At 41.3% G+C, this 14,832-nt stretch overlaps 1 protein-coding gene across 11 annotated transcripts in view; it reads right to left on the reverse strand.

Moving 5' to 3' along the window:
- Positions 1-14,832, reverse strand: part of BIN1 (bridging integrator 1) — a 75,205-nt gene that overhangs the window by 48,623 nt on the left and 11,750 nt on the right. For all 11 annotated transcript variants that reach the window (XM_072417942.1, XM_072417943.1, XM_072417947.1 and 8 more), the window contains exon 2: positions 49-129. In XM_072417942.1, coding sequence (XP_072274043.1) covers positions 49-129 — 81 coding nt within the window. The remainder of the gene's footprint in view (positions 1-48; positions 130-14,832) is intronic.

Consider the following 14,832-nt stretch of genomic DNA (forward strand, 5'->3'; position numbering starts at 1 on the left):
TAAGTGTTTTTTGAAGGTATGAAACAAGTTTGTTTTGTGAACACTCACCAGCTGTTTGTTAAAGTTTTGCACACATTGTTCAAACTGCTCATCTTTCGTCTCATCTGCTTTGCCCAATTTCTGGAGCACCTGAAAGAAAAAAAAAAAAAAAAAAAGACCGAAATTACAAAAAATAGTAGACATCAAAAAGACAAGGGCAGCCCAATGTTTAGTTGCATTTTCATGCTGCTCATCACATGGAAGACCTATTAGAACTGCAAGCAAAGTGTCCTTTATGCTACAGAACAGAATGATCTTTATTTAATAAATGATCCTGGAATGGTACACCAGGTGCAGCCCAACCCTACCACTCAGCCAAATAATTGTATGTGCTCATTATACAAATACAGACAACTTTGATTGATTAAAGTGACCATGCAATAAAAACAGGCCAATGTCCCATTGAGAGCCACCCATCGGTTCACCCTTTATCCCAATTTGACCTTTAATGTGATGTTACTGGAGACACGTAAGGTCTGTGAAAATGTGGAATCAGCTCCCTCAGGAAGTAGTTCCCCCCCCCCCCAGAGGATACTCCAACCTGTCCCCACCTCAAAGGAGTAGTGTACATTCTGTTCCCATCCCAGAGGAGTCTATATTCTGGAAAACCTAAATTAAAAAAAGGGCTGGTTGGGTTTCTACATTTCAGGTCACAGGAATAACACAACTATTCTCATCGGTTCCCACCCCAGAGGAGCAGTCTACATTTGTCGCCACCCCAGAGGAGTCATCCACATTCAGAAAACCTCAAAATAAAAAAATAAAATAAAAAAAAAAAAAAGCTGGTTGTGTTTCTAAATGTACAACATTTAGCTGGATTATAAAACCACCCATTTATAAATTTATTGCACGTCAGATTGACCGGCGGATTAGGAATGATTTTTTTCATACTCGATTACACTGTATAGTTATAAACTTTTGAATAAACAAGCTTCAGAGGTCTAAAGAAAGGATTTTTGTTTGTTTTTTATATTTATTGTGTGTATGGGTTTATGATCTTGAAAAAAAAAAACTGTGCAGCAAATTTTCAAGTGGAGCAGAATAGGAGGAAGACAAAGCAGAACAGAATTTGCAGAGCTTTATTCCAGTCTCCATGTACAGTGTTATCAGCTTGGTGATGACTGCAACAGAGTGGAGACTTGTAACCACTCATCGCTTATCAGTACTTCAACGGCTGTTGTACTTCAAATGAGTTCTCACATTTGAAATGTCCAGGAAGGAATTATGAAGCCAAGAGGGAATGAAAGGGAGGATGGACTAAAGGTGTCTGCAGACATTAAAGCTTATAAAATCCCATAACGGAAACTGTCGCACTGCAGCTCACCAATCCATAGGTGTAGTGGCTGCATTAGTTTTATTTTAATCCCCCTTATTTTCCACCGGAGAGCTTGACAATACCAAACTTCCAGTTCTAAGCTAGACATACTATGTTCGATACTTTCTTGTTCTATCAGGGCTGTGGAGTTGGACGCAATTATTGTGTAGTTGGCAAAATTTTGTAATTTGTCCAATTATGCAATTTTGATTTCTTTTGGTTGATCAAAATTTAGAAACAAAGAATCAATCCATAGTTGATTTGATAACACAACTGAATAGACTGCTTGATCTAATGTCTAAATCTATGTATGGCCAGCAATAGGGAGTCGGTACTCATTTTCATTTATAGGCCCATGGTTAGTGTTTGGGTGAAAACCAAGCCACCCCCCACTCCGATGTATTTACAGGTGTTGTTTTAGTTGTCAGCGTGTGCACAGCTCGTTCTCTCCTGCACTTCATCTCGCAGAGCAGTCCCAGTTTCCGAGAACCTCAATTATTTAACACAACACGTGGAACCGAACCAACTTACAGATTTAGCCAACACAATTTCAAAGCATAGGAGAGTTCATCTTCATTACAAGATTCAGCAAGTCAACAATACCAAGAGAATCAGGGCATACTTGAGGAAACAAGAATTTCTGGACTGGCAGGACATAGAATGTGGATTAAACCCAATTTTCAATGAAGTGGGAAGAAGTTATTTCTGTCTATGAACCCACTGGAGATATATTTAATGTGTGACCCCAAAGAAGAAATAGGTGCCACCAGGAAAAGGACAGAAAAAAAAAGAAAATATTTTGTTGAAACTCCCACCCCATTTAAAATGTAAAAAATTGTACATTAATCCCAAGATTTTTTTGAAATGCCAGCCCACCCTGGGAAAGTTAAAAAGTTTCCAGTTATGGATATTTAGAGTATCTGGCCCAAAGTGCCCCACTTCACTTGTTGTAGCCTCGCCCTTGCTTCCAGACAGAGAACTTGATTATGTAACACTGCACACAAATTCACAGGAATATAAGGAATCCATCCCTGCAATGTAAATATGACAGGTAAGCCGTGTACGCCCAGTGACACGGGGTGAAGGGAAATGAATCTCAGTGAATAATTAAAACACACCCTTGGGTGATGATAGATAACTCAGGAGGGATCAGCTGCCAGCGAGTCATACTGATGGGAAAAGAAAGAAAAAAAAAATACATTCTGCCCAAGTCTGTTTACATTGCAGATCATACAGTTTTTTTTTTTTTTTGCTACTGTATCTCATGCTTGTATCAGTTTGTATGACTGTCACTATCCAGAGCCTTGCTTAAGGTGTGGTTGTATTTGTGATTTACTTTCTTGGCTGCAGAATCTTATCTCCCTTTATCCTGCCCATAGAAATTCTGCTAGTTATATACTATGCAATTTTCTCCTGTAGATTAATGAACATACAAAATAATTATTTCCAATCGACTACACTTATTTGATGTTCCTCACTTGTTTGATAATCAACCTGTAATAGCAGCTTTCAAAGTACTAATAGTTATTAAAAACAAATAAATAAATTCTGCCCTAGTCTGTTTACATTGCAGTTCATACGGGGTTTTTTTTGCTACTGTATTTCATGCTTCTATGACTGCCACTATCCAGAGCCTTGCTGGAGGTGTGATTGTATTTGTGACTTACTTTCTTTGGCTGCAGAATCTCTTCTCCCTATACCCTGCCCATAGACAGGGCTTCTATGCAGTTTGCTTTCAACAATAAATTTCGTATTAAATATCCAATCAACAAGTATTCAATGTTCCTCACTTGTTTGCCCAATCCGGATTGTGCAAAACACTAATAAAAATAAAAAAATATAGCCTGCAGCCAATCTTTGGTAAATTGCAATTACCTACAATTATGTTTTTGGCACGTGGGATGAAACCAGAGAGCCCAGAGGAATCTCAAGAAAATATGGAGAGAATATACAAACCCCTTAGAATGCATAGAAAGGGTGTGAACGTGTACACTGCAACTGGAAAAAATTATTATCATGCACACAAGTCCTTATATGACCTCTTCCATCCTTCCTGCCATTAGGTCTAAACTAGAATATTCAGGCTTTTCATCTTTATGTGCATGGCTTAGGTCTGTAATAGATACATATTAAGTTTGCTTTAGTTCCCCAATTTCCTAAATTGAGATTTCTGTATGTCAAAGGGGAAAGTCTTTGTGCAGCAAGACAACACAGGACATTGAATAATAAACTATGTTTTCTAACAAAAGGAAGCCAACAGTGACGACGGCACCAAAAACAAATCCATCTCCTTCCCACTGTTTTGTCATTCCACCTCATTGCAAAACCAGATGTTCAACCTCAGTTATGGAGGCAGCACCCTGACATCACAGATCTCCTGTGTAGCTACAGATGACTCAACTTTTCCAAAATTACAGTGTGTGTACATCGCTTTACAGGGAGGATTCACTCCAGGGAGGCATCAGGAGCTTGGCAAGTGAAATTTAAAGGAGAACATCCCAGATTGTGTTTAGATATGAGAGATCGGATAGTCCCTTCACTAGCAGTCTAGTTTGTAATTGACATTAAAAGGCACATAATAATCAACTGTCATATAAACATCATGGTCATGTACATAATAAAACCATGATTCAATATTTTCAGTACATTCAGCAAACTCAACATGTATCATTTTCCTGTCTCTTATACACACTTTGTAATATTTCTGTCTTCCTGAAGAAGCTGAAAATCTGCAAAAGGTGCCGAAGAAATCCAAACATGTCAATAAAGTAGCTAAACATCTGTCCAATGGTCAATCTTCGATTAGGATAACAGCATAGCATCAGTAAGCACCCAATGGGGATTAAACTACCCAGGTTATAGCCAAAAAGCTACCAAACCCCTCCAGATTTCATGTGTCAGCCCCAATATTGCAATAGTACAAGTTCCCACCAGGTTGATTGCAGAATCGCCTGAATTACATGGGCAAATCCTATGGATTCCAACTTCAAATCTTGGCCAGCACATCTGCACAGAGCAAATTTGTTCACACAAAACCTAATCTGTCCCCATTTTGGAGGGACTATCCCTTTTTGTTTTTATATATACACACCTCCACAAAGTTTTACAGATCGTTGTTTTGCACTAAACCCTCACCCAGCCTCTAAATTATTTAATTTGTTATTTTGAAAAACCAATATAAAAAAGGAAGTGTGAAAAACTGGTTCCACCAATCATTTTTTGCGATCCACAAAAAGGGATATGACCAAGGCTAAAATTGTTCCCCTTCCCTATCTCCAAAGGTTGGAAGTTACAATGTTAGAGCCATCAGACTAACTGTAATAGGGCCATCAGATTGCAAGATCCTTTGGGCAACACTTTTTGAGTTTTTAACCCGGAAACTTTTTAGGCTGGGTAGGAAGAAATTGTAGGGGGGTGGCAGCCCCTGTACTGTGACTCAAATCTTCAGTAACCACTTAAAAACATACGGGTGGTTACTGAAAAATGCCGAGTCGTGCACCCAGCTAAAGGGGGCTAGGGAGAACACTGCTGCAGGATGTATCAGTGCCATAATACACAGAAATAATTAATGGCTCTGGAGGATCACTGAAGCTCTTTTCAAAGTATCCCGGACCTGTTCTTGTGCTGAAAGTTTCAAGCAAAATTTAACCTAAGCAACTCACCAACCAAGACTGTATTGTCTAATTTCAAGGAAAAATCAATTTGTGCTAAAATTAGGTGAGGTCTTGGATATGGTCAAAGGGACCATAGTGGCTATGTGAAAGGACTTATCCAGGAGCTCATCAAATCCCTCCTGACTTTGGGGGTTGTTCATATATCGGCAAACTGACTGCACCAACTCTGTACAGATTGCAATGTGTCACCAGCTCGGTAAATATCCAGGTGGTACATGGGCGATACAATGACATGAGCTCCACACAACTATTTCTGATTTAATATGACCATGGAGGGAGATAATAGGTCCCTCTCTGTTTATACACATGTCCTCAGGATCTCAGACAAAGTCCGTATTTTATTCAGTCTGTTCGGAAACATTACCCAGCCCATGCAGCTGTCGCGTATTACTTGTCAGGCCGCAGAACACCAATATCTTTCTGAGTTTACAGTCACCATGCCTGTTTTCTGTTAGAAACCAATCATACGCTATAAATAGATTGTTTCCATGGAGAATGGATAAAAGGGATCATCCCTGTAAGCATCGGCTGCATTCTATAGTAAGGCTGTTTGGACAAACGCATGCAGGACTTTCATTTAAATAATTGTCCAAGATGCTTTGCTGCTCAAATGCGTGGGTTGAGAAGTCCTGCGCTGGGATTAGGATATACTTCATCCAGTTATTAAAAGCCCCAATAAAAGGGGCCATTAGGAACCTTCATAACTGCTTTAGGGTTAAAAAAAAAAAAAAAAAGTGCTCTGTCCAAAATGGTTTGGATACCTCCTCTCTAAGGGTCCAACCAAGACACTTGTGCAATAATTGCTGGATACAGTAAAAACAAGTAGAAGGGGGAGATGTAGGGGTCACATAGCTCTCTATGGTCCAGGAAACATGAAAGCATCTTGTCTGTACACTTACTTCATAGTTAGCTCTGTAGACAAAGCAGACCAAAGGCCAATCTTTGTTGCAATAGGCGCTGGAGTAAATGCCTCAACTGGCCAAGGACTGGGCATTGTAGACTTCCATAGGGTCCCAACTGTACCCCAGTCTAAAGAAAATATTTCATTGTTGCAGCCTACTTCAGTGTATCCTGGGGGTTTAAAAAGATTTGTCCTACCCATGATGACAGTCAAGCACCAAAGCAGCCCTGAAAGTACTATTAAGGTTTGCAAGAGGATAAATGGATTACCTGTTTTTGGAGAAAAGGAACTTAAAGTTGACAATACCCTAAAAAGAGCTGTTCCCATCGGGGACCTGGACAGTAGATTAAGGCAAGAAAATCTTGCATCAGGAGGTAGGGAAAAAGCAAAAAATATAGGGCAAGTGATGGCAGGAGTTACAATTCAGTTCAGAGATAGACTTTAAATAAAAGAAATGTTGTATGTACCTAATTCTGTGTATTTCAGCCCATTATCTTTCCATTGCAGCATGCCAGTTGGACATTGGAGGGGCAACACTCTGAGCTAGTTGGAGATCTGTTACTTTGAACACCGTTGCCAATCCTACAGTGAACTAGAAGGGAGCATAGGAATTACATTATAAACTAGTAGCTACTCCATTAACGTCCAAATTTTAGGCTTTTGGGGGCGAGTCCTGGACCAATCTGCACTACTCGATCCTGCTGAAGGTCAGGAATCAGTGTATGAAAAGAAGGCCATGATTACAAGACTAGCAAAGCAGGGTAAGAGATCTTATAGCACGTAAAATAGGTATTTCAGTGGTTTGTTCTTTTATGAACTGCAGGCAGTGCCTACACAAGAAGCATCAAACGGATCAACAATGAACTAGGGTTACACGTCGGCACAAAACGCGCATCTAGAATACATCTTTGGTTTTATTTTTAAACCGTTTGGAGGTGGATACATTTACATAAAATAAGCCCTGCAGTAAACAAGCCGAGCATTTCATCTGCAACAGATTACAGAGAGAACACCGCATAATAAGGTCACTGAAATATGGAAAGAATGGGATGCTATCAAACAAACTTAAAGCGTACCTAAACTCTGAAATTTCACTTTACATAAAGACAACCCTTTTTTGTAGAGAAAAAAAAAATTTTTTTTTTTTTTTTTTTTTTTTGTGCAACACGCTTAAAAAACAAAAGGTGCATCACCGCCCCCTGATGAATGGGAGTGCAGAGCCTCCCGGGATACCTATGTCACGCTTACCCAAGAGGCTCTTGGTTGCTCCTTCTGTGCATGCCTGATCATCCCAGGCATGCGCAGAAGGAGCCTTTTTGTCAAAAAGGAAAAAAAATTGCCAATCGAACAAATGCGCAGTGAGATTAGTTTTTTTTCCCCACCTATGTCACCTGATCTCGCGCCTGGGTCAGGCAACGTAGGAAGAAAAAGACAGAAGAGGAGGAGAAAATGGTGGCGCCCAAAGTGCCGACCCAAAAGACGGAAGACGTAATGACACCTAAGGAGAAAAAGAAACCAGTACATTTGTAAAAATGATTTAAAGACCAAAAATTTCAGTTGTGCCAAAAATGAGCTCCTGGAAATGAGGTCCTGTTGTTGGCTCACACCACACAACACTTTTGCAGCCCAGGTGGTGTCAGAGCTATCCAATTCTCTTTATTATCTACTCCACTGTTTCCTCTACCCTATTTGTCAAAAAATGAATACATTTTAGTCACATGATAAGAATTAAGGGGGTTACCTAGACTCCTTGGGCTCCATTTAGAAAACAGAGAATCTGACATCCCCCAAACATCAATTACAGCCGTTACAATATATGGACCAGTACATTCTCCACCAGGAGATGTTTGAGGTCAGATTCTGGTGAGAGGACGAGATCTATGAAGTGTGCATAGGACATCCTCAAATTTCTGACTTTGTCAAACAGTTATTTTTGGAACTGAAAACAGGACAATTTTTCAAAAGAAAAACAAATCTGAAGTGAAAGTGGGAATTTTTGCTTTACCAAAATTTCTGCAAAAATTGGCAAATACATTAGAATCAACAGAAAAGGTAAAATTGAAATGGTATATAAAAAGGTCCAATGGCATTCACGTGGCCAATAGGGGGGTTGGAGATGCTCCTTTTAGTTATCCTGGACTCATTCTTGCCCTCTCATTGCCTTTGGTATTGGGAAAGGTTGGGGACATTTTTACAAAAAAATTAACCATTTTGGCAAATACATGGCATTCAATAGAAATGGTGGCATTGAGGTGGTATATAAAAGACCGATAGGCTTCACGGCCTCTGAGGGTAGGAGATGATCCTTTTATACTGGACACAATTTTGCCCCCCTATTTCCTCCTGTCTTGGTACAAATTATTTGTAACGACTGCCCATGTATTGCCGACATACTGTCACAATGACCATTTATTTCACATCATGCCATTCCAAGATAGATTCCTGACAGCAAAGACCTTGCAATGCAACTTTGGAAGATTTTGAGAATGGTAGAACCCTCCCCCTTTTATCCCCCCCAAGAAATTTTGGTGCCAAAAGGCAAAATTTAGGCCACATTTCAACAAGGATTCAGTAAAGGCATCATTGTTCCTCATTAAAGTCACTATAGTAGAAACAACCAATATGCCCACGCTGATTAGATGCCAGGGAGAGAGGTTGGGCACAGACATTTCTAATAACTGCTTTTGGCACCAGAAGGTTCTGTCCCTGCAGGCACCAGTGCTGGAAATGAATAGCCCAGGGCATTACCATGCTGCTCTTTCTCTGGCTACAAGATTGTGGCTGTTTCATATCTTTAGAAATTGCAGAAATCTCACAGGCCAAGTACATTACAAACTAAACCACAACTTTTGTTAAAGCACTTTTTTGTTTTTTTCCCCCTTTATCAACCCAGTGCAAATACAAGAACCAGCATACCCCAAACGGTAATTTAGTATCCACGCTTTTCAGCACGGCCATAGCTGTCCTTTAAAAGGACGTTGCATTAAATTCCACTTTCCCCTCCGCTGGCCAAGTGAGTGCTCCATCTTGGCCCTTATAGATTCCACTTCTCGGATGTCAGGATCAGGTTGAGTCTCAGCAGTTTTATTTTTACATCTGGATTTGGTTACAAGGCTACAGATCCGGGAGCTCTGTACAGCAAGGAGGCTGCAAGTGACAAAAACGGAGGATCGTGCATCCAGACCGGGGTGGGAGAGTGATCATGACAAAAGGTGATCACCCACTGCTGTGTCCCCGGGGGCCCATTCACACAACGCCTGGTGGTGACACTCAGGATTTGATTCATTATCAGCGGTTTAGGGAAAACTGAAATAAATGCATCCAAGCCTAAAACCTAAAAATGTCAATGATTGCAGCTTATTAGGTTCTAAATGTGACGGCTGCATTAGTTTTTTTCCAGCCTATTACTCCTTTAATATCACCTGGTGATCCTGCCAGTATTACACTGTAGGTAGAATAGTGTTGTGAGTGTAGGACTGGAAATGTATCTAAAAGGGTATCTGGAACAGGACTACAAAACACCCCGCTAGAGTTCATAGTCATGCCACCAACGGTCATTGAGAAGAGCTTACAATCATTGGCCCAACAAGTTTGGAGAGAAGGGAGGGTTGAAAAAATGTCAGCATTTTTTTGGGATACAGATAACAGAATGTTCCATGCGGAAGGGACTTTGCCAAGAGCGCTGCAAAGTGAACATGCTACCCACCAAGTGACCATGCCATATGGAGGGAATGGGTTTTGGAGCTCACAGGAGATGGCTGGGAGGGCTGATTTCAGGGTTAAACATTTCAGTTTATTGCAAATGAAGTCTCATGGACGCTGAATTTCCAGCAGTATTTTTCTACACCTACAGAGAATTTTCAAAGGCCGAACAAAGAAAATTGACGTGTGCAGAGTCCCCTGTTACAATAAAAAAGCTGGACCAGAGCTATAACATGCTGCAAACACAGAATAAAGGAATTGATAATAATGTCTATGTAACCATTGAAATACTGCATCAGAAGAGTCCCCATCATGCTCTGCTCCAATAAAGATTGGGACGGTGCAGGGATGGATGCATGGACCTCCAGGTATTCACCCAATCATAGCTTGGATGCCCAGGATGGAGGGAGAGAGGGGCATGGCACCAATATCACCAGTGTAGGGATCAGCCGGTAAAGCAAAGCTTGTGCAGAGCTTTATAGATCATATTGGTAACTGGTTTTCATGTGCTGTGATCCTGACCTTAATATATTGGTGACAACAGTGTTACCAGACAAGAGGTACGGGGAAGGATAATCTTGACTGGGGACACAGACAGCAAGAAAACAATTAATCAGGTTCCAGCCTTGCCTTTACTTCCTGTCTGATAAAACCGCGGTGACGGCTATAAGGGGAATCTTCTGAGAGCCCCAAACCCCCATAGTTCCTCTTTTAAAAAAATGGTGACAGGATGGGATTCTAATTGTTAGCTTTTTAGAAGTTCCATACAGAATTCTCAAAAATCTTATCACTTTCAGACAAAAAATTATTTTGCTACTATAGGAAAGTCCTCCACATTGCCCATCCAATGGCCAAAAATGTATTCGCAAATGGAGGTCCTGAATACCGAGTCAACCATGTGGGAGTTCTTTAGGTCTGGTCCTGATGAGTAACCACAACAAGTCATGCGATCCTCCAGGGTCAGTCCACCCTAAACCGATATCTGATTGATAACGAGGGAAGGTTCAACCTTGGTGGTTTCTCAAAAATGGAGAAAGCACAGAACATGCTAAGGTGCAGAGATCCAAGGAGGCCAGCAGAAGGCAAAGGACCAGACACTTGAGGTTCGGGTTCCTCAAAGTGAGTCCTGTGTCCCTGATGATTGAAGTTGGTGGGGAGGAAGGCAATGAAGACTCAGGAAGAAGTTGGAGTAAGAACAGATCCCCCGAAATATTAAAGAAGCAGGGAGATCCTAGCATTATACATTTGTATGTGCAGCTTACTCTCCAGCAAGGATGACATTAGTGACCCCACAAAAGTCTTTGAGATCAGTCATCAGCAGCAATGTCCTGGATGATCCAACATTGACCATATAGATAGCTATGGAGGCTCCAGGAAGAGAATGCAAAGGCAGGGGGCACTGCCAGGACAAAAAAGCAGGGTAGTGCCAAGGCACAGGAAACATTGCCAGATGGCAGAACATAGCAAATCTGAACTTTTCAAGTTTAGGTCCACTTAAGAAAAGGTGCAGCAAGTATACCAACAAAGCATGGCACTTGCAGATTTTGCTCCCTGCAGAGGGCAGGGTAGGTAAAACACTTATCCAGCAAAGTCAAGTGAATTCTCTACGAGCTTTATCATCTTAATTTCCAAAATCCATCCTGATTGGCTGAGACTTTCCAGTGAAACGTTAACTGACTGCAAAGCTCCTCTAATTCCCTGAAGAATTTTCCATTCATTTAACAAATCTTGGATGAAAACCCGAAATGATCCATTGTGTGCTGCCATACATTGAATCTCCCTCTTACAAATCAGAAAGCCACCAATAAACATATTTTATTAAGTGAATTTTACAGCAATGGCGATTGTGAATGTTTCCAGTGACAGTGTCAATGAATGAATGAGCACACCATTTTGTTCTGGGGGGGGGGGGGGGGGCAAAGAAAATGCACCGCTACCTTGTGGACAGTGGAGCCTTTAAGGTCCACTAAGGGGAGTAAATTATTGACTTAAATCTTCTACAGAATCATTCAGCATGCAGAATAATTAAAAAAAAAAAAAAAAATTGTACTTCCCCCTTTCCATCCATTGAGAAGTAGAGATCTCTATATTTAGCCGATGATCAGTCATTCTTCAAATGTCACCGGGTCCGAATCCCCAAAATGGAGTCGGGGAGTGGGCGGTAGCGGCGGACCTTCCAAGCAAATGTCAGGCCCTGAAATGTATTTCTGTACCAGCCCGCAGCTGTCCACCCACAGTAAGTGTGCAGACTATTCTCAGCCCCCACTGAGCACGCTCATCCTGATCACAGGTGAGACTGCAGAGAAGAGAGCGCCCCCACACTGTTAGATGTGACACCACACTCCATATTCCAGGGATCAACCTGTACCCCTACCTCCCAGACCTTTCAGGGGTGCAGGGTGTCTATAGAGGTGCAGTGTTGTCAGCCTAGGATGTCAGGACTACAGAACACACCCATCCATCTCTTAAGAGGTGTCCTGAAGTCCACAAGGGCTGCAAACAATGTAACTAATCAGAGTGAAGCTAGATAGTTACATAGTTAGTCAGCTTCTTGCAGTCCCTATACTGCAGGACTGGAGAATAGGGCGGGGGGCGGGGGGGAGAAGCAGTACAAGAAGCCACACCAAGTGCTGAAAAAAACATGCTGATTAGAGAGGAAAACAGAGTTTCAAGGAGATAGAGAGATGCTTATTGTGCTGCATCTCCTTTTATTATCCAAGGCCAACCTGGGCTCACAAGAAAGGTAATTGAATGATGTTTGCCATCAGGCTGAGGACATCTAGTGGCAGAATAGAAGTACTGCAGGTCTCTGGCAAGAAGCCTGCGACCAAAGCGGATTTGGTTATTTTGTCTTTTACCCTGGTATTTCTGTCTGGAGTTCTGTTTAAGCCATCTGCCCCCCACTCTGACTCAGGCTGCAGTTTGATCTCTGACCCCATAGAGCTGATAATTCGATGAGCTGCAGCCCCTGTGACTCTGCAGTAGAGACCCAAGACATGACAGCTGCCATGGAGGGTTACACCACGGTGACGTCCCCTCTGAATTACCAGCAGCTGCTGAACATTCCTATGCGATGGTGACAAGTGACAGAAAAAGAACTCAAAGACGTGAATGGGATCTGAGTGTTCCCAGCCATTGCTCTGCACATTGTTCTGTACAGTGAGGGCCTCATCTAGAATTAAAGGGAGTGTGTGTGTGCTTGGGGGATGACAGAAGCAGCCCAATTCAGTATATCTGAACTTAGCCACTGAGCCATCAGCCAATCAGGGAATAGCTGCTCATCAGTCACACAGATATTTTTGCTTTATCACAGGTTCCCTTTTAGAGCCAATAAACACAAAGAACTAATTCAGGAGCTCACCAGATCTTTGGTGTGGTGAACCCATTAGTTTTCTTTTGTTTTCAGGCTATAAACTTTTTTTTAGAAAATACCTTGAACCTGCCAGAAATGCAATGCCCTTGCCACCAGTGGAGGTTTTTATGTTGGTTCTATTCTAAAAATGCACCTGGAAGAAATTTAGTGAATGGTTGGGGTGAATGCCACTTTCACCACTTCATAAATATGCACTTAGCATACATGTAGAAGAAAAACTGATGCAGAATGACAGAGGGATTGAATGAAACAATCGCATGAGGATGGTTGCATGTTGAATTCTGCAATTCTATTTTATAGAAAAAACAAACTGCCCCCCTCCCTTGCCAATCTGCCTCCAACCCCCCACCCAGGGCTGAAATCACTGCTAGTTTCCAGGAAATGACAAAGTGAAAGTTTTGCAATTCCCATAATAAAAGTAAATCTCTGTGGTCACAATACAGAACTTTTAAGCTGCAGGAACTCAGAGATTAATCTTTCACTATAACAAAACCATTAAACTGCATCCAATGCCCTGAATATCACAGCGCAACTCCGGCCAAAATATTGTTTGTTCAGATTTGGTGGTAGCAGAGACAGGGAAATATTCTGATGGGTTTTTTTAAAGCCGTCTCTGCCCCTTCACTGTTCCTGCACCAAGACTTCCCTTCATTCCTGCACAGGCTCCTCCCCTGGACTAAAATTGTTCTGATTGGAGCATGTGATCACCACAACACCTAAGATTGGATCATGTGATCACCATGGCACCTACAATTGGATCATGTGATCATAATGATAAACCATAGTGATCTCTTTCAGGTCACAGCAAAAGCTGACATTCGTTCTCCCTCCCAGTCCAAAGATCTTCCCTAACAAATTTTTGAATGTTGGCATTTTGTTAGTTACAGAATTTGAATGATGATGTAATAGAATCATTAGCTCATCACAGCTAATTAGAAAGATCGGGAATGTTCAGAATATCCAAGCAACAAAAACTGCAACATTTGAGGTTTAAACAAACTATGAAATCTAATGTTTAAACCCTCGCTCACCTTTGTAGCCATATGCAGTGTGGAGAAATTCATATTCAAAGCTCATATCAGAGCCATTGAAAGCTCGGTTCTTTAAGATTACTTTCTATGGGACAGAATCTTGGCAGCTCTCTAATGTAAACACACAACAACTGAAACATATTTTGTTCTAATCTTTGAGGATGAATTGCTGCACATTACAAACAGCTAGAGAGGTCATTGATTGTTTTAAAGCTCTATTACATCTAGTTAAAAATATACTGTATTAACAGTTTAATGTCTATAGTCTGGATAAAGGTGAAATTCATCCCTAAACTGTGCTTCCCAAATTAAAAAAATATTAAAAAAAAAAATTAACTGGAAATAAACTTGTATGGCTCATTTACAGCAGCCAGGTCCATAGTAGTGAGGTTAAAGTGTGTTACGTTGTGTGTTGACATAGGTTGCCTTATTACACCTTAAGGAAATAAAAATTATTCCTGCGATGTTATTAGCAGTGCATTGCAACACATAGTAGTGTGGTATTGTGCATTGTGGTGCACTGCAATGTAAATGCATTGCAAAGAATGGTGAGTGCAGGGGATCCCATGTATGTTAAGCCATACTGGCGTCCTAAGGCACCAGCTTTATTTTTCTAGTTCCCTACCTTCCGTGAAAATGATCAAAAATCTTAGATAATGCAGCTCACAGTAATGAGTTGGCTGCATTAGTTTACACCCACCCCATAATTCTCACCTGCTTACCTGGCCAGTAACACACAGGGTGGCTACAACCCCTGGCACTGTACCTATAGAGAAGAAACCCATGGGCAGAACCAC

This window comes from Pyxicephalus adspersus, chromosome 7 (assembly GCF_032062135.1).
Source record: "Pyxicephalus adspersus chromosome 7, UCB_Pads_2.0, whole genome shotgun sequence".
Classification (NCBI taxonomy): Eukaryota; Metazoa; Chordata; class Amphibia; order Anura; family Pyxicephalidae; genus Pyxicephalus; species Pyxicephalus adspersus.